Source organism: Coregonus clupeaformis, chromosome 29 (assembly GCF_020615455.1).
Source record: "Coregonus clupeaformis isolate EN_2021a chromosome 29, ASM2061545v1, whole genome shotgun sequence".
NCBI lineage: Eukaryota > Metazoa > Chordata > Actinopteri > Salmoniformes > Salmonidae > Coregonus > Coregonus clupeaformis.
Genome location: NC_059220.1, coordinates 43,164,088 through 43,183,218, shown reverse-complemented (window position 1 = coordinate 43,183,218; position 19,131 = coordinate 43,164,088). Strand labels below are relative to the sequence as shown.

Genomic DNA, 19,131 nt, shown 5'->3' with positions numbered 1-19,131 from the left:
GCTTTAGAACAAAGTTCTACAGTATTAGTAAAACTGTGATCGATACATGTGGGTGATCTTGTTCCTGTAGTGTTTGTAAACACCCTGGTAGGTTCATTAATAACCTGAACCAGATTACAGGCACTGGTTACAGTGAGGAGCTTCCTCTTGAGCGGACAGCTTGATGAAAACCAGTCAATATTCAGGTCCCCAAGAAAGTAGACCTCTCTGTTTACATGACATACACTATCCAGCATTTCACACACATTATTTAGATACTGACTGTTAGCACTTGGTGGCCTTTAGCAACACCCCAAAAGGAAAGGCTTTAGATGTGCCAAGTGAACCTGGAACCACAACACTTCAATAACACTTGACATAAGATATTCTCTAAGCATTACAGGGATATGGCTCTGAAAATAAAAAATATATATATATATATATATATATATATATATATATATATATATATATATATATATATATATATATATATATAGCAACACCTCCCCCATAAGCATTTCTGTCTCTTCTATAGATGTTATATCCTTGTGTTGCTACTGCTGTATCATCAAATTAATTATCTAAGTGAGTCTCAGAAATGGCTAATATATGAACGTTATCTGATGTTAGCAAGTTATTGATTTCATTAACCTTATTTCTAAGAATACATATATTAATATGGGCTATTTTCAGCCCTTTCCTGGGTAGCTTATCAGAGATAGACATAATATGGAAAAGAGCAAACAAAGCAAGAGACACAGGTCCAGGAATGGCTAAAGGATTGCAATATTTACCTGGAGCTAACCCTGCAGATAGCACTACTGGGTGATCTGAAAAGTCATAGTCAATCGATCAATAATATAATAATACTTTTAGCAAAAATGTTTATTTTCAATTAACGATCTGTAGAAACAATGAGAATAGAAAGGTTCAGAACTTTTGTTAAACATCACAGTACAGTTGGAAAATATATGGCAAATAGAAATCCAATATGGATGGTGTTAAGAGTTAAATGGGAGGTGTTGAATGGAGCTGAAGGATGGGACTAATAACAACAACTAATAACAACAAGATAACTAATGTAACGCATACTGTGTCCATAATAAGTATATAGGTTATAGGTTGAGAGCTTTTGTAAAAGAGCACCGTAAAAAAAATATGGCATATAGAAGCAAACCAGATGGACATCATGAAAATGATCGGAGGAAGTTCAGGAGTAAAAACAAACAAAATATAATTATTGTAGAATTTGATTGTGTCCATAAAATGTACATAGTATGTATGGGCTGGAAGTAGAGGCCTAAGCGTTGTTGTTTACTCCAATTGGGGAAGGGGTGGTGGGGTTGGAAAGTAATGAAGGGAAATATAATGTTTAAAAGGATGTGTGTATGTGTATGTATGTATGTATGTATGTATGTGTGTATATATATATATATATATATATATATATATATATATATATCACACACACACACACACACACACACACACACACACACAGTGGGGAGAACAAGTATTTGATACACTGCCGATTTTGCAGGTTTTCCTACTTACAAAGGATTTAGAGGTCTGTAATTTTTATCATAGGTACACTTCAACTGTAAGAGACGGAATCTAAAACAAAAATCCAGAAAATCACATTGTATGATTTTTAAGTAATTAATTTGCATTTTATTGCATGACATAATTATTTGATCACCTACCAACCAGTAAGAATTCCGGCTCTCACAGACCTGTTAGTTTTTATTTAAGAAGCCCTCCTGTTCTCCACTCATTACCTGTATTAACTGCACCTGTTTGAACTCGTTACCTGTATAAAAGACGCCTGTCCACACACTCAATCAAACAGACTCCAACCTCTCCACAATGGCCAAGACCAGAGAGCTGTGTAAGGACATCAGGGATAAAATTGTAGACCTGCACAGGGCTGGGATGGGCTACAGGACAATAGGCAAGCAGCTTGGTGAGAAGGCAACAACTGTTGGCGCAATTATTAGAAAATGGAAGAAGTTCAAGATGACAGTCAATCAACCTTGGTCTGGGGCTCCATGCAAGATCTCACCTCGTGGGGCATCAATGATCATGAGGAAGGTGAGGGATCAGCCCAGAACTACACGGCAGGACCTGGTCAATGACCTGAAGAGAGCTGGGACCACAGTCTCAAAGAAAACCATTAGTAACACACTACGCCGTCATGGATTAAAATCCTGCAGCGCACGCAAGGTCCCCCTGCTCAAGCCAGCGCATGTCCAGGCCCATCTGAAGTTTGCCAATGACCATCTGGATGATCCAGAGGAGGAATGGGAGAAGGTCATGTGGTCTGATGAGACAAAAATAGAGCTTTTGGTCTAAACTCCACTCGCCGTGTTTGGAGGAAGAAGAAGGATGAGTACAACCCCAAGAACACCATCCCAACCGTGAAGCATGGAGGTGGAAACATCATTCTTTGGGGATGCTTTTCTGCAAAGGGGACAGGACGACTGCACCGTATTGAGGGGAGGATGGATGGGGCCATGTATCGCGAGATCTTGGCCAACAACCTCCTTCCCTCAGTAAGAGCATTGAAGATGGTTCATGGCTGGGTCTTCCAGCATGACAACGACCCGAAACACACAGCCAGGGCAACTAAGGAGTGGCTCCATAAGAAGCATCTCAAGGTCCTGGAGTGGCCTAGCCAGTCTCCAGACCTGAACCCAATAGAAGCATAATGTTTCCACCTCCATGTTTGACGGTGGGGATGGTGTTCTTGGGGTCATAGGCAGCATTCTTACTCCTCCAAACACGGCGAGTTGAGTTGATGCCAAAGAGCTCGATTTTTGGTCTCATCTGACCACAACACTTTCACCCAGTTCTCCTCTGAATCATTCAGATGTTAATTGGCAAACTTCAGACGGCCCTGTATATGTGCGACCTTGCGGGCACTTCAGGAATTCAGTCCTTCACGGCGTAGTGTGTTACCAGTTGTTTTCTTGGTGACTATGGTCCCAGCTGCCTTGAGATCATTGACAAGATCCTCCTGTGTAGTTCTGGGCTGATTCCTCACCGTTCTCATGATCATTGCAACTCCACGAGGTGAGATCTTGCATGGAGCCCCAGGCAGAGGGAGATTGACAGTTATTTTGTGTTTCTTCCATTTGCGAATAATCGCACCAACTGATGTCACCTTCTCACCAAGCTGCTTGGCGATGGTCTTGTAGCCCATTCCAGCCTTGTGTAGGTCTACAATCTTGTCCCTGACATCCTTGGAGAGCTCTTTGGTCTTAGCTATGGTGGAGAGTTTGGAATCTGATTGATTGATTGCTTCTGTGGACAGGTGTCTTTATACAGGTAACAAACTGAGATTAGGAGCACTCCCTTTAAGAGTGTGCTCTAATCTCAGCTCGTTACCTGTATAAAAGACACCTGGGAGCCAGAAATCTTTCCGATTGAGAGGGGGTCAAATGCTTATTTCCCTCATTAAAATGCAAATCAATGTACTGTATACAATTCCTGACATGCGTTTTTCTGGATTTTTTGTTGTTATTCTGTCTCTCACTGTTAAAATAAACCTACCATTAAAATTATAGACTGATCATGTCAGTGGGCAAATGTACAAAATCAGCAGGGGATCAAATAATGTTTTCCCTCACTGTATATATATATATATATATATATACACAGTGCAATGAAAAAGTATTTGCCCCCTTTCTAATTTTCTCTACTTTTGCATATTTGTGATACTGAATGTTATCAGATCTTCAACCAGAACCTAATATCAGATAAAGGGAACATAAGTGAACAAATAACACAACAATTACATATTTATTTCATAAACAAAGTTATGCAACACCCAATTCCCCTGTGTGAAAAAGTAATTGCCCCCTTACACTCAATAACTGGTTGTGCCACCTTTAGCTGCAATGACTCCAACCAAATGCTTCCTGTAGTTGTTGATCAGTCTCTCACGTCGCTGTGGAGGAATTTTGGCCCACTCTTCCAAGCATGAACTGCTCGTTTCACATCCTGCCACAACATCTCAATTGGGATTAGGTCTGGACATTGACTAGGCCATTCCAAAACTTCCTATTTGTTGCTTTTTAGCATGTAGACTTGATTGTGTGTTTTGGATCATTGTCTTGCTGCATGACCCAGCTGCACTTCAGCTTCAGACCACCAAACCATCACACCACCACCACCATGCTTGACCTTTGGTATGTTGTTCTTACTGTGGAATGCAGTGTTTGGTTTTCGCCAGGCATAATGGGACCCATCTCGTCCAAAAAGTTGACTCAAATTTGCCAAAAAGCACCTGGATGATCATCAAGACTCTTGGAAGAACGTTCTATGGACAGATGATTCAAAAGTATAACTTTTTGGATGACAAGTTTCCAGTAATGCCTGGCGAAAACCAAACTCTGCATTCGACAGTAAGAACATCATACCAAAGGTCAAGCGTGGTGGTGGTGGTGTGATGGTTTGGGGATGCTTTGCTGCCTCAGGACCTGGATAACTTGCCTTAATAGAAGGAACCATGAATTCTGCTCTGTATCAGAGAATTCTACAGGAGAATGTCAGACCATCCGTCTGTGAGCTGAAGCTGAAGCGCAGCTGGGTCATGCAGCAAGACAATGATCCAAAACACACAATCAAGTCTACATGCTAAAAAGCAACAAATTTGAAGTTTTGGAATGGCCTAGTCAAAGTCCAGACCTAATCCCAATTGAGATGTTGTGGCAGGACTTGAAACAAGCAGTGTACTCCTGAGTGGCGCAGTGGTCTAAGGCACTGCATCGCAGTGCTAACTGTGCCACTAGAGATCCTGGTTCGTATCCAGGCTCTGTCGCCGCCGGCCGCAACCGGGAGACTCATGGGCGGTGCACAATTGGCCCAGCGTCGTCCAGGGTAGGGGAGGGAATGGCCGGCAGGGATGTAGCTCAGTTGATAGAGCATGGCGTTTGCAACGCCAGGGTTGTGGGTTCGTTTCCCACGGGGGGCCAGTATAAAAAAAAAAATGTATTCACTAACTGTAAGTCGCTCTGGATAAGAGCGTCTGCTAAATGACTAAAATGTAAAATGAAGAGTGGGCCAAAATTCCTCCACAGCGACGTGAGAGACTGATCAACAACTACAGGAAGCATTTGGTTGCAGCTAAAGGTGGCACAACCAGTTATTGAGTAAGGGGGCAATTACTTTTTCACACAGGGGAATTGGGTGTTGCATAACCTTGTTTATGAAATAAATTAAATAAATATGTAATTGTTGTGCTATTTGTTCACTTATGTTCCCTTTATCTAATATTAGGTTTTGGTTGAAGATCTGATAACATTCAGTATCACAAATATGCTAAAGTAGAGAAAATTAGAAAGGGGGCAAATACTTTTTCTTAGCACTGTGTGTGTATATATGTGTGTGTGTGTGTACGCACACTCACACACATATATATTTGCGAGGGGAAAAAAAACATATGGGGGGTTGGAAGTGATGCAGACAATTACATTGATGGAAGTTACAATCTATCTGAAATATTAAAGCTGATCTACCCCTTAAAAAAACAAAAAACAAAACAAAGCAAGAGACAAATATACATTCAGCAGTCCATTAATCAGTTGGTGTGTGTAAGTGTGTGTGCGCTGCGGGGTTGAAGCTACGAACCCATAGGCTTGGCTCTCTCATCCCTTCCAGGCTTTTGGGAGGGTGGACAATGAGCCTGTCATAGCAGATGTAAGCAATGTCCCCACACGCTCTGGCAGCTTTCATGGCTGGGATAAGTGATTTCCTCTCTGGCGCACAGCTTCAGGATAGTCCTCGTTGAGGAAGATATACGTTCCTCTCAAGTTCTTGGCTCTTTCCAGAACAGCTACCTTGGCCTTTACCACTATCGGCCTGGGCCTCTCACCTGGGCCTGTGGTGGGTTTTCCAGTCCTGTGGGCTCTACCTCAATCTTCCTGTGGTCCATCTTCAATTTCTCAGAGATAATTTCCCTCACTTTGTCCTCAGTGGGAATCTCGTGGAGATTCTGCAATTCCGTCCACAACCATGTTCCGCATTGATTGTCCCTCAAGAGAGTCTGATTTATCGGTCATTGTTATCATGACTTACAGATTGCTGTCATCTTGCCGTTCTCCTGTTTCAACTCATCGAGCTGACCCTGGGAGAACTGCAAACTGTTCTTCAGGTCCTGGACACCTCTGGTCAGGTCATCCATTATTTTATTAGTTGACTCCACCAGTATTTGGACAAAACACTTGAAGCTGTTTTCTTGTTGTAACAACTGCATGTAGAACTCTTTTTGGTTCGTTTAAAAGATCCTTCACCTGTGATAGAGACACCACTGTCCTCAACGGTACTCCCACCGGCTTTGGTCTTCGTCATGGTAGCGACGTATGTTGCGCTGTTACTCCTCACAGTTCCAGACAGGGCAGGTCACAGGGAAGATTGGAAACAACAACAAACAGCAGGGGTCTAGACAGCCACAAACCCGGGACAATCCGTGGTCCCAGCCACAATGGCTAACCGCGTCGTGGGCTGCGTTCAAGCCCTCAAGAAACCCCTCTAGCTTGATTGGCAGCTACGCAAAATAGTTCCCCAGACCCGGCCTTGGTCGGCAGGATCACTGGACAGAGAGTAGCAGTCCCAGCAACTGATGCCAACTGCATCGCGGGATCGAAACTAAGAAGTTAGCTAGCTACTAAGAAACTTTCCAATACACTTTCAAAACAACAAACCAGGCTCTCCCTCTTTCCACGTTCAACAGGAATTGATGATGTGGATGATTGAGTTACAGTTCATATAAGGAAATTAGGCCATTGAAATTCATTAGGCCCTAATCTATGGATTTCACATGACTGGGAATACAGATATGCATCTGTTGGTCATAGATACCTTTAAAAAAAAGTAGGGGCGTGGATCAGAAAACCAGTCAGTATTTGATGTGACCACCATTTGCCTCATGCAGCGCGACACATCTCCTAAGCATAGAGTTGATCAGGCTGTTGATTTTGGCTTGTGGAATGTTGTCCCACTCCTCTTCAATGGCTGTGCGAAGTTGCTGGATATTGGCGGGAACTGGAACACGCTGTCGTACATGTCGATCCAGAGCATCCCAAACATGCTCAATGGGTGACCTGTCTGGTGAGTATGCAGGCCTTGGAAGAACTGGGACATTTTCAGCTTCCAGGAATTGTGTACAGATCCTTGCGACATGGGGCCGTGCATTATCATGCTGAAACATGAGGTGATTGCAGCGGATGAATGGCACGACAATGGCCCTCGGATCTCGTCACGGTATCTCTGTGCATTCAAATTGCGATCGATAAAATACAATTGTGTTCGTTGTCCGTAGCTTATGCCTGCTCATACCATAACCCCACCCCACCACCATGGGGCAGACATTGACATCAGCAAACCGCTTGCCCACAAGACGCCATACACGCAGTCTGCCATCTACCCGGTACAGTTGAAACCGGGATTGATCCGTGAAGAGCACACAACTCCAGCGTGCCAGTGGCCATAGAAGGTGAGCATTTGCCCACTGAGGTCGGTTACGATGCCAAACTGCAGTCAGGTCACGACCCTGGTGAGTACAACGAGCATGCAGATGAGCTTCCCTGAGACTGTTTGACAGTTTGTCCAGAAATTCTTAGATTGTACAAACCCAGTTTCATCAGCTGTCCGGTTTGCTGGTCTCAGACGATCCCGCAGATGAAGCCGGATATGGTCCTGGGCTGGCGTGGTTATAAATTATCTGGCGACAGCTCTGGTGGACATTCCTGCAGTCAGCATGCCAATTGCACGCTCCTTCAAAACTTGAGACATCTGTGGCATTGTGTTGTGTGACAAAACTGCACATTTTAGAGTGGACCTTTTAATGTCACCAGCAGAAGGTGCACCTGTTTAATGATCATGCTGTTTAATCAGCTTCTTGATATGCCACACCTTTCAGGTGGATGGATTATCTTGGCAAAGGAGAAATGCTCACTAACAGGGATGTAAATAAGTTTGTGCACAAAATTGGGGAGAAATAAGCTTTTTGTGCGTATGGACAATTTCTGGGATCTTTTATTTCAGCTCATGAAACATGGGACCAACACTTTACATGTTGCGTTTATATTTTGGTTCAGTGTAGTTTTTCAAGAATGGGCTTAAACGGATACAGACCTTCTCTATAAATTGATATAAACTGTTTTTTAGGTCTTCCTATTAAACCATGTTGTTGCTTGTTTTCCCCCAGAGTAGGATAGAAAACAGCATTTGAATCAGACTATATTCTTTTAGGGATACTGTGGTGCAGGTGCCTTTCTGTCTTAATATGCGTTGTTTTTTTATCATTTTGTTGGTCATTGTTGCGTGTTCTGTCCTTGTAAGTAATTGATGCATGCTGTGTTAAAAACAATTTTCCAAATTGGGATTAATAAAGTAGTACTCTCTACTCTATAGGGGTACTGTATCATGATATTATGATGCCAGAAATGGAGGGGGTAGAAAATGGTATGCATGTTTTGAGTTGTGTGTGTGTGTGTGTGTATGTGAACAGGAATAAACCTACATAGACTGTCTCTGAGCCGTGGAGCTAATCATTCAGCAGGTCACCACCCTGCCTTGGCCCGGAGCCAAGTCTGCACCATGATAAGAGTGAGGGAGGGGGTGGCAGGGCACCATGTCCTTGTTCCTGGGTGGTAATGTTTATTATGTTTCCCACCTTAAAGAGCAGAGCTGGAGCAAGCTTTCATTTGTATGGTGTACATTTTAGGACATGTCCTTGTTCCTGGGTTAGGGTTCAGGTGGTTGTCTATCATGTATCGGCCTGTAAGAGCAGAGGTGGAGGAGGACTGACAGACTTAACGACACCAAACTGTTATCTGTATGGTGTATATCTTAGGACATTCATGTGTTGTGGATGTCCTAAAATGGGCACCGTAAATCTGTAGTCCAACTCGATGCACAACAGGAAATATCTCAGCATGTGTAACCAGAATACAGTATGCAATACACTTATTCCATCTGAATCTCATTTGATTTGGTCATGCACACATTCTGATCCCACAAGGTATAATATTATATACATTGTGGTGCACTCGGATGTATGGATTGATGTGACTCAATAAAAAAACTGGATCAACATTATAGGATCAATACAGGGTTTTGTTATTTCATCATTGTAAATCTAAAAATGGGTGTCTGTGTAGCTATGTGACTCATTGTCTCTGTCTTCCAGGTCCAGAACCTGAACAACATCATCTCCTTCCCCCTGGAGAATGTCCTGAAGAGTGAGCTCAGAGACAGCAGACTGGTGAGTAACTAGGGTTGTAAGATTCCAGTAACTTTCCCAATATGTGCTGGTTTTCCAGAAATCCCGGTTGGATTGTTCCCGGATTTCCTACTTATCCCCTCCTAATTACAGGAATCTTCCAACCGGGATTTCTGGAAAAAACAGCAAATATTGGGAAAGTTACTGGAATCTTCCAACCGGGATTTCTAGAAAAACCTGGTAATTTTGGGAAAGTTACTAGAACTTTGCATCCCTATGAGTAGCTCTGCTGTAGTGTTCAAACTGTAAGTCTTCTGTGTAACCTACTGTGCGCTAACTCTCCTGCCTCCCACGGTCTGTGTCTGTAAAGTCACCTTGTCTAAGAGTAAACCACAACCCTGCAAAACATCAGCTCTTGGATACTTACTACTGTCTAGTGGCATTTTATGACCAACACCCATATTGTGTTGTTTGTCGCAAATTAGTGAAAGCTTTTTAAACTATGTTGCAACCCATCAGATGATATATACTTCATTCAATATGTCAGTGTGTTTGTATCTGTACCATAAATATGTTTGGGAGTTTTTCCTGACCGTGTGGCTCGACCAGGACAAACTCTGGGCCACAGTTATATAGGCTTAGGCTATAACTAATAGGGCCTGGAGTTGTACCTGGTCAGGTCACATGGTCAGGAAAACCCCTGACCCTACATAATGACCTATCAGTCATTCACCGGCAGTAGATATTGTTATTGTAAAACCCCTTTGCTGAAGTGTTATATACGTTTGAGTGACTGGGGCCTCCTGTGCAGTGTGAATGTCCACAGTTTAGATGATATACAGTAGACTAGAGGCTGTGTTTATTTGATATGTCTGGAGCGCATGCCCAGCTGGTCATAACCATCTTTTTCGTCTTGTCTTCTTTAGGAGCTGAAGAAACAGTTGGAGAAGAGCTGGAAGGACTATGACATCAAAGTGTAAATTGATAGGGATTGAGGATTTTAGTCTCTTCTTTAGTCTGTTCTTTATATGGTCCATCTCTCAGAAAGATAAGAGGGTATTTATACACATCCAGTAATGTTCAATTTCGAAATGAACAATGCTTTGTACGATGCTGAGGCAGGGCACCTTCCCATCTCAATTTGAGCTCAGACATTACACTGTTGGTTAATATAAGGAAATAAGATACGAATGGGGTTTCACCTCCACTCTCCGTAGTTATCTTTGATCCAATTTCCCCCTCACGTGAACTAATTGAAAGGAGGGAGTGTGTTACAGGAATAGGACGTGTGAAAGGACAAAGATTAGAACAGTAAATACCTGCTGATTTGTATCATGTAAATCCACCCATATCTCTATCACATTAGCATGCACACACTCTCTCTTTCTCATGCACTGTCCCTGGTCTCCTCAGCAGCTGTGTATTGTCTGCCCTGCTACATTTTATAACGCTCTTTGTTTTCATTTAAGGGTATCAATGCATTTCTCTCAAACTCTATCTCTCTCTCAGTGGGAAACTGGAGAAGGAGAGGAGGGAGAAGAGCCGGCAGCTGGGCCTGATCAAGACCGAGGGATACAACGTGACGGAGGACATGGAGCGAGAGAGGAGGACCTTCCAGCTGCAGATGTGTGAGGTGGGGGCAAGGAGCTGAGACTAGACAGGAAACGCACACACGCGCTCCCACACACACACACACACACACACACACACACACACACACACACACACTAGGGATGGGCACGGCTAATCAAATATCCGGGTATCTGAACAGACATTAGTACTCGATTGCTTGAGTGCCTGTACATTTTTTGTAGGCCTATTTTGACAATGAAAAAGCTTTGCTATACATTGAATTAGATTGTTCTTGTGACACTGTTACCTACAAGGATATACCATGGCTTTTGAAATACTTTATTTAATAGAACGACACACTTTTGAATGTACTTTTTATTACAGTGTGTTGAGCTACTGCTGCGCATTTACCCCTCTAATCAATCTGCCCTGACATCGATATGCTATTTTCTCCACTTCAAATAGCAATTACAGGTGCGCACCTAACAGACTTTGACGATACCTGACACAGACCAATGCAAAATACTCACCAGAAAACCTTTTTGTATCAGAATCAGTTCTATCATGGTGAAAATCAGACTTGATTTGATTAGGATCCTAGATCTGTGCATAAGGACAACTTCTCCCCTGAACAGCACAGATTGGATCATGGTGGGGGGGAGCAGACCCAGACTATGTAAAATGTGGAGCACAGATTGGAATCGGTACCACGCTAACACTATTGTACTGACTCCAAAGCTAAGCTCAGTTAAGGTTGTAGCCCACAGTTACACTTTACGAGCGTAGGGGAATTTGTTATTTAGTTGCACTCTCTCTGTGAGGTCAGCTGCTGAGATGGATAGAAGAGGGGAATTTTTCCCCTTCCTCCAAGGCTCTCGCCTGGGTCGTATTCATCAGGGCACGCAACAGAAAACGTTTAAAACATTTATCAGAAAGCAAAAATCTTTCTTATTGGATAATTCGAGGTTGTACATCGCTGTTTTATCGTTTTTTTTCTTGTTTGTTGCCTAATGAACATGACCGAGCACAGCCGCAGACAGATGGCTTTAAACAAGGCTTTATGGAGCAGAGACGAAGCAGACTGCAGTCATTCCTTCCAGAAGCAGCAGCGAGCTCCTACAGCTGGCTCCCAAGGCTTTTTCCTACCTTTTTTAAAGCAACATTAAGACTTCAAACATGGATCAGGGAAAAGACACACCCTGAATTTGTTCTGTGTTATTTCATGTTTGGGCTAAGTCCTGAGAACCATATGGTCTTCGACAGAAGAAAGACTTGTTTATATTAAGGGCCAGCATTTTTCCTGACCATGATGTGACAATGAAGGCCAGGACGTTTTCCTAGTCAAGTCACAATGGTCAGGAAAAACTCCACACCCTATTCAAATATACAGTACATTTCTCTAAACCAGGGTTAATGAGTGACTGGTTGAATCAGTAAAATGATGCACAACTTAATTGTGGTCTATAACCAGTGTGACCGTTTCGGAACCTAAGCAACCTAACCTAAACCTAAGCTCTGTAACCATGGTTACTAATCCTACATCCTCTGGTTTGTCCAGTACTTGCTAAAGATCCAGGAACTGAAGGTACGCCAGGGTCCAGACCTGCTCCAGAGTCTCATCAAGTACTTCCAGGCCCAGCTCAAGTAAGTTCTCCTTCTATGCTGCATTCATGCCCTTTTCAAGTTATTGAGCCAAACCGAGCCAAGCTGTACTGGTCTGGCCAGGTTACACATCCAAACCAAGCTGCGCTGGACGGGACTGCATTGGCCTGGTTATAGTCCATTATATAGTTAGTGGAACTGTGCTTGAGGATAATGTGTAAAGAAAATATCAGAGCTGGTTCGGTTTGGCATGAAAGAACAAAGGGACTTATGGTAAAGCATATGGCTTTCATATGCAACCTACTGTTGAGTTTCCCAGCTACAACACAGAGTAGCACCACCACAAAGGGTTTACCTCAGGAATGTTACTGTGGCTTCTGGTGTAAAATGTTGTGGCTGTTCAGTTTTGTCTTCCTTTTACTAGCTATTGCCACGGTACTTAACTATTTGTTGCATATGTAGTGTTTGTTCTACTTGGTATGCTAGGAGCTCTTATAACCTGTGTGCATGCCTGTGCGTGAGTTTTTGGGGTCATGTACCTGAGTGTTAAGGCCGACATCCACCAATGACTCAGCGTTGTTGTCTTGTCTCAGTTTCTTCCAGGACGGCCTGAAAGCTGCAGAGAACCTTTGTCCCTTTGTGGAGAAGCTGGCTGCGTCTGTCCACACGGTAATAACTATTTTTATGTTTTGTCTACCTGTTTGTCAGTCAGTTTCGCCTTCCCGTACGAGAGGATTTAAGTGAAATGTTACTACCTTTGTCTGTCTATCTGTTTGTCAATCAGTCTCTCCATCCACATGAGAGGATTTAACTGGAATGTCCACAAGCCTAGCGAGGCCCCAGTCATAAAGAAATAACTACGGGCACATTTCCCAGTATGTTGACTTGAATGGGAAATCCCCTTCTAGTAATTCTATTTCTATGCATTTCCCTCACCTTTGTTTTGAGTGTGCTATCTTATCTAGAACGTAAGTCAGTCACCACAGATTTACTGTCTGGGTCAAAGGTCAGATTCCATTCCAACTGCTGACCTTCTTTCTGAAGCTAAGTTTAGTAAATAGTGTTGTGGAACTATGATACGAACCATGTCTTCTCTACCATGTGACTACCATAGAAATATAATCTAGATTATATTTCTATGGTGACTACCGTTATACTACTGCTTGTACAGGTGGTTGTGTTGGCAGTTAAGCTGTCTGAAGATTGTGAAATATTTTAAACTTAGTCATAGCCATGTAACTGTGTAAATCTGAAACGAGAGACCCTTGTCTGTTTAGAATAGGGTTAGTGAAAGGTTAGGTTTTAGGGCTTCTCTCAGTGTGTGTCTAGCCGGCTGTCTGACGGTCATGCACGCTCACGAAAGCACACACACTAACAACCCCCCACAGATTTCCAACTGCCTATGGAAGCCCAGTACAGACACAATAACAGATAACACATCACTAGCAGACAACTGTAAACCTCATAGACCGACAACAGTTGTTAGCTACAGTCAAATTCCTCTTTAACAACCAACCCTCTTAACCCTCAACAACCTATCTCCTCCCAGACTTTGCCAACCCACAGGCTGCTATTTGATGCAATTCCCAATTTCAGTGGAAGCACACTCCCCTTCCACTATAACCGCCTAGACAGGTTTCCAAACCCTTTACCCCCTCCCCCAACAGCCAAACTAGACAATCACAAGGTAACAGAGAATGGTTGCCAATGTGGAAATGATAGTCTTTGTTTTATAAACCTAGCTGAATCTGTACGGTGGTGGCTATAATGGGACGGCCTGGTAGACCTAATGACCTAGATTTGCTTATCTAAGCTAAGGTCAACTCTCTCGCATGTGTGTTGGCTGTCTCTGTCTGTCTCTCTCTGTCTCCCTCTTTCTTTCTCTGCCATAGGGTTGCAAAGCTACCGGTAATTTACCAAAGTTACCAGAATCCTCAATTTTGGTAATTAACAGAAAATCTATGGCAATCTATCGTAACTTTGGTAATTTATACTTGAATAACTTTTTTTTTTTAATGTATTAATATAGAATTCATTTTTCATATCTGTGTCCATATTTCCCATTCATTTCTAGTAGATAGACCATATGGTTCAAGAGAAAATAGCCTAATTAATGAAAAAAGCATCTATTCAACAATGGCATTATTTTCAATTAAAGATGCACTATGCAGAAATCGTTCCGCCATTTCCTGGTTGCAAAATTCTAATAGTTTGCCTAATTTCAGTTTGTGACAAAACAAGCAAGTCATCATTGTACCATCTAAACTGCTTTGAAAAATATTTTCCATAACCAAAAATATTGTATTTTCAGCTGTTTAAAGCTGGTGTACAAAACTGAAAGTAAAAGACGCGAAAATGAAACAGAAGAACGGGAAGCATAGAAATGGCGCACATAGAACAGATCTACCTCTTCTTAGACTTGCTTTCAATGAGAATGAAACACACACATTTCTATGTGAATTTGGTCGGGTCGTCCAAAAAGTCACACATTGCACCTTTAACTCTGCAACTCTTCCAACTATTGGCTGCCACCAATTTGACGCCAAAACGTTGACAACTAATACATATTGACATAGTAAAATCAATTAAAGTGTGTAAATATAAAGGATATTTCATGCTGAAACCCTCATATTAAACACAAATGAAACGCAAATGGTATTCACTAAGTTGATGGTTTATATTTAGAATGTTTTAAAGCTTTGTCATTCTATTTTATTTAAAAAATCGTCTTATTTAATTGTCATATATTTTACACGTGATAAACTCACACAAAGGGCCAGAGATTATTACAGACACCTGTGATAATCTGAAGTACTCAAAAGGGCCACTAGATGTTTTGTGATAGATTACATAAAACCCTACTCTGGCATCAGGCACGGTATTAGTAAAGGACACTTGACTTTAATGAGCGTGTCGGTGGTTCTTCTTGTTCTGCTTGGTCCAAAAGGGGGCAAGCTCAGGCTCTTTATTTCTCATGTTCAAGGAAGTATTAGGAAAAGATACTGGTTTGGCCTTTTTCATGATTCATTAATGCGACAGGGCAGATAGGGGTGGTACTAGGCTAGCCTGGTGGTTTGTGGGGTCTAGGAGTTGGCAAGACAGCACAAACAGATCTGGGATCAGACTAAGATGGGGGCCCCAGAAACCAGAGAGCGTTGTAGTGTTCTAGCTCTGTTACACTCTGTTACACTTGCAACGTTATGCAAAACTTGGTTTTACAGAGGCCATATCAACAAAGCATCCCATCCCACAGCCACTATTTTCTGGGAAAAGGTTGGTGTTGTGCCCAAAGCTGCAATCAACGTCAAACTCCCTCCCAAATCCAAATCAATGTGTGTTTGTATTCGATACAGTAGATAGTATTTAGCTAACACACTGATCTGATCTGTCCTTTGTGTGTGTGCTGTAGGTGCGACAGGGCCAGGACGAGGAGGTGAGGCAGCTCTCTCAGCTACGAGACTCCCTTAGGCTGCTGCTACAGGTGGAGGGGAAAGAGGTACGGTTTCCACCCCTACACAACTCAAACACCTCTATACACATTCTGTGCTGGGCCATGTTCATCAGGCACCAAACGGAAGAAAATGGACTGAAACAGAGAGGGACTACATTTTACATTTGACATTCTAGTCATTTAGCAGACACTCTTATCCAGAGCGACTTAGTTAGTTAGTGAGTGCATACATTTTCATACTGGCCCCCCGTGGGAAACGAACCCACAACCCTGGCGTTGCAAGCACCATGCTCTACCAACTGAGCTACACGGGGCCTCGACTACCTCTGCTTGTTCAATAAGAATGTGCTACCTTTTTATTGTTCCAGTGTCATTCAATAAACCGTAGTCTATCTTGCTTTTTAATATTGTTCTAAAACTATTTTTTGGGACTAAGTCACTCTACTGTTTTGTGATAGGAATACCTGAACAGAAAGAACTCGGGCAACGGATACAGCATACACCAACCTCAAGGCAACAAGAAGTATGGCACGGAGAAGTCAGGCTTCCTACAGAAGAGGAGTGACGGGTGAGTCTGTGTGGAGAAGGTCAAAATACTGATAAATATACTGACAATGTATATACACTGACAACACGCGGCTCCAATTCCACGTACCATGAGACACATGCACACATACACACACACCGTACCATTAATCCCCAATAGGAGGATCCCACAAAGCCTGGTCCCAGATCGGTTTGTGCTGTCTTAAAAACTGCTATGGTCATTGACAGTGAACATAGGATTTTGCAAGACAGATCTCCTAAGTCTCCTGAGTGGCGCAGTGGTCTAAGGCACTGCATCGCAGTGCTAACTGTGCCACTAGAGATCCTGGTTCGAATCCAGGCTCTGTCGCAGCCGGCCGCGACCGGGAGACTCATGGGCGGCGCACAATTGGCCCAGCGTCGTCCAGGGTAGGGGAGGGAATGGCCGGCAGGGATGTAGCTCAGTTGATAGAGCATGGCGTTTGCAACGCCAGGGTTGTGGGTTCGATTCCCACGGGGGGCCAGTATAAAAAAATATGTATTCACTAACTGTAAGTCGCTCTGGATAAGAGCGTCTGCTAAATGACTAAAATGTAAAAATGTAAAATGTAGATCTGGGACCAGGCTAGGATTCCACAGGCTGTTTTGTGGCCTATACTATATTCACTTTAAATTGCTCTGATTCAGGGGTTCTGGCCCATAAAGCTACTGGGGCCCTGACCAATGATATCATTAATACATATGTGTAGTATGAAAAATTTATGCACTCACTAACTGTAAGTCGCTCTGGATAAGAGCGTCTGCTAAATGACTTAAATGTAACATGTGTACAATATCATGATGTCCATGGGGCCTGACATGGGAGCAGGCCTAGGCAGGGTTAGGGCTAAGGTAAGGCCAAGCCCCAAGACTTGCCTGCTGACTGCATCTTCCTTGGAGAGGCTAGAATATGGTTTGGGGATGGGGGAGGAGGAGGAGAAGGGAGAAGGGGGGGGGTTAATAAGGGATATGTAGCCGGGTGGAACGTGACAATGAGATGGAGAGGCTGGGAAGCACAGTGCCATGTCAGCCCCAGCTGGTCTTCATTATTTTGGGGTTTGGATCCAGGCTGAGAGTCCTGGCTGGATGAGTGGTTCCAGCTCCTCCAGCTAAGCCATGTCATGCAGAGAGAGAAAAGGGGAGGAGATGGGGAGCGAGGGAGGGGTGAGAGAGGGGATAGAGAAGGAGATAACGAGAGAGAAAAAGAGACCGGGACACTCCGAGAGGGATTCTGGAAGTCCAAAGCAGGCCTATGTCTCCATTCTAGCCCCTCTCTCCCCTGTTCTGTCCTCGTTCTCAGAGCATTAGATTACAGTGTGATAACATGGGGGGGGTGTGAGTCAGTTAGTTTCCCTAACTTGTATTCCAACAAATGACGAGTTAACTTGATGGTAGATCTACTATAAGGTTATGCCTGACTTAGACTGTGGTCTGTCTCTGCATCTCCAGGATTAGGAAGGTGTGGCAGAAGAGAAAGTGTGGCGTCAAGTACGGCTGTCTGACCATCTCCCACAGCACGGTGAGACTCGACAACGGCTACGTCTCAAATGGCACCCTATTCCCTATATAGTGCACTACTTTTGACCAGGGCAATATATAGGGAATAAGGTACCATTTGGAACGTAACCAACATCTGTCTCATTTCCTGTATCCCATAAACCATACAGTAAAGCTCACTGGCAAAAGTAATCCTCCAACAAGTGTATACCTGACTACCTGTAACTTTAAATCCGTCGCCAGGTTGCTGATGCCCTAGAAATATACCCCTCAATAGCTTTTCAGTCTGGTATCAAGTAGCACTCTTCTCTGTACTTTTAAGCCAAGTTGTACTGTGCTGCCCTGCATGTACCATAGTTGTTGGAACCATGCTGGAAAATACCATGTGAAAAGACCATCTCTAAGCCAGCACGGTACGGTTCTGGTCGACCCTAGAGTGAGAATTGACCGCAGTGTCGTTGGTTCCACAGATAAACCGACCACCGGCTAAGCTCAACCTTCTGACCTGTCAGGTGCGCCCCAACCCCGAGGAGAGGAGGACCTTTGACCTGGTCACACGTAGGTTCACCCCTCCTTGATCTCTCACCCTTGACCCGTCACCTTTGTCCACATACCTATGGGCTGAGCTGTACACGTGTAAAGAGACTCTTTTTGCTGAAGTTGCTATTTTTTCAATTTCCTTGCATCTGGATGGACATTAACCCCATTGTTTTGTTTAATTTGTATAGTTATAAGTTATCACTAGTTATGTTTTATGCTCTTGGAACAAATTGTAGTAATATTTACTGTGATTAATTTGTAATGTTGCAGTGTGGGCGTTTGCATATATACGTGTTTGTGTGTGTACGCACATGCGTGCGTGCGTTTCTTTGTCTAAGCCCGTGTGTATGTAATGGAAAGCAGGTGCAGAGAGGCGGGTCTCCCTCAACGGTTTCTCTCTATCTGTGCCTCTGGATCAGGTTTTCCCCCTGTAATGTATCCCTTGGTATGTCGCCTACTGCACTCTCTCTAGCTCTCCTTTCCTTCTCCTCCTTCTCCTTTCATCTCTCCTCTCCCTCTACGTTCACACCCATCTTTCCTCTGTCTCTCCTCTCCAGACAATCGGACCTACCATTTCCAAGCCGAGGACGAGCAGGAATGCAAGATGTAAGCACAGCACTGGAGTCCCTCATATTCTAAACAAGCATTGTTCCAAATAGACTGAGGAGCAAGTAAAGACTTGTTCCATGATTGAGCC

At 43.4% G+C, this 19,131-nt stretch overlaps 1 protein-coding gene across 3 annotated transcripts in view; it reads left to right on the top strand.

Moving 5' to 3' along the window:
• The window catches only part of LOC121545130 (arf-GAP with SH3 domain, ANK repeat and PH domain-containing protein 3), a 55,956-nt gene that overhangs the window by 20,097 nt on the left and 16,728 nt on the right, over positions 1-19,131 (top strand). For all 3 annotated transcript variants that reach the window (XM_045209213.1, XM_045209214.1, XM_041855545.2), the window contains exons 4-13: positions 9,176-9,250; positions 10,135-10,184; positions 10,718-10,841; positions 12,339-12,424; positions 12,976-13,051; positions 15,792-15,878; positions 16,292-16,401; positions 17,847-17,916; positions 18,365-18,452; positions 18,992-19,040. In XM_045209213.1, coding sequence (XP_045065148.1) covers positions 9,176-9,250; positions 10,135-10,184; positions 10,718-10,841; positions 12,339-12,424; positions 12,976-13,051; positions 15,792-15,878; positions 16,292-16,401; positions 17,847-17,916; positions 18,365-18,452; positions 18,992-19,040 — 815 coding nt within the window. The remainder of the gene's footprint in view (positions 1-9,175; positions 9,251-10,134; positions 10,185-10,717; positions 10,842-12,338; positions 12,425-12,975; positions 13,052-15,791; positions 15,879-16,291; positions 16,402-17,846; positions 17,917-18,364; positions 18,453-18,991; positions 19,041-19,131) is intronic.